The 561-nt window shown below is 66.1% G+C and overlaps 1 protein-coding gene across 1 annotated transcript in view; it reads left to right on the top strand.

The window, feature by feature from the left end:
• The window catches only part of ART1 (ADP-ribosyltransferase 1), a 9,457-nt gene that overhangs the window by 3,355 nt on the left and 5,541 nt on the right, over positions 1-561 (top strand). Inside the window, exon 2 of the mRNA XM_009290881.2 lies at positions 454-498. Within this exon, the coding sequence (XP_009289156.1) occupies positions 454-498 (45 nt within the window). The remainder of the gene's footprint in view (positions 1-453; positions 499-561) is intronic.

The raw sequence follows: 561 nt of genomic DNA, 5'->3' as shown, positions 1-561 counted from the left end.
GGGGGCGGAGCTTGCCTTCAGGCGCACGTCCTTGCACGTCTCCCAGCTGCTCTCCCCCGGGATTTGCAATGGGGGCCCTTAACAGCACGGCACAGCATGGTGCAGTGCAGCACAGCACGGCATGGCACAGCATGGCACAGTACAGCACGGTGCGGCACAGCATGTCATGGCATGGTGCAGCACAGCATGGCACAGCATGGCAAAGCACGGCACGGCAAAGCATGGCATAGCAAAGCATGGCACGGCATGGCACTGTGCAGCACGGCATGGCACGGCGCAGCGCGGCACAGCATGGCAAAGCATGGCGTGGCAAAGCATGGTGCGGCATGGCACGGTGCAGCGCAGCATGGCACGGCACGGCACAGCACAGCGCGGCACGGCTGGGTCGGGGCGAGGAGCAGCGCGGTGCAGTGCGTGCAGCAGCCGTGCAGACAGAGTTGGTTTCTTTGGCAGAGAAGAGATGCAAGAGCCGTCCGTGCATCTTCAGTGCAGGTGCAGGTGAGCCGAGAACCCCCGCTGCAACCGGCAAGGGCGGCCCCCGGCTGGGCCCCCCGCCCCCCC

Source organism: Aptenodytes forsteri, unplaced genomic scaffold, assembly GCF_000699145.1.
Source record: "Aptenodytes forsteri isolate BGI_AS27 unplaced genomic scaffold, ASM69914v1 Scaffold254, whole genome shotgun sequence".
Classification (NCBI taxonomy): Eukaryota; Metazoa; Chordata; class Aves; order Sphenisciformes; family Spheniscidae; genus Aptenodytes; species Aptenodytes forsteri.
Note: the sequence above shows the minus strand (reverse complement) of the source record. Positions and strands in the feature narration are given on the sequence as shown.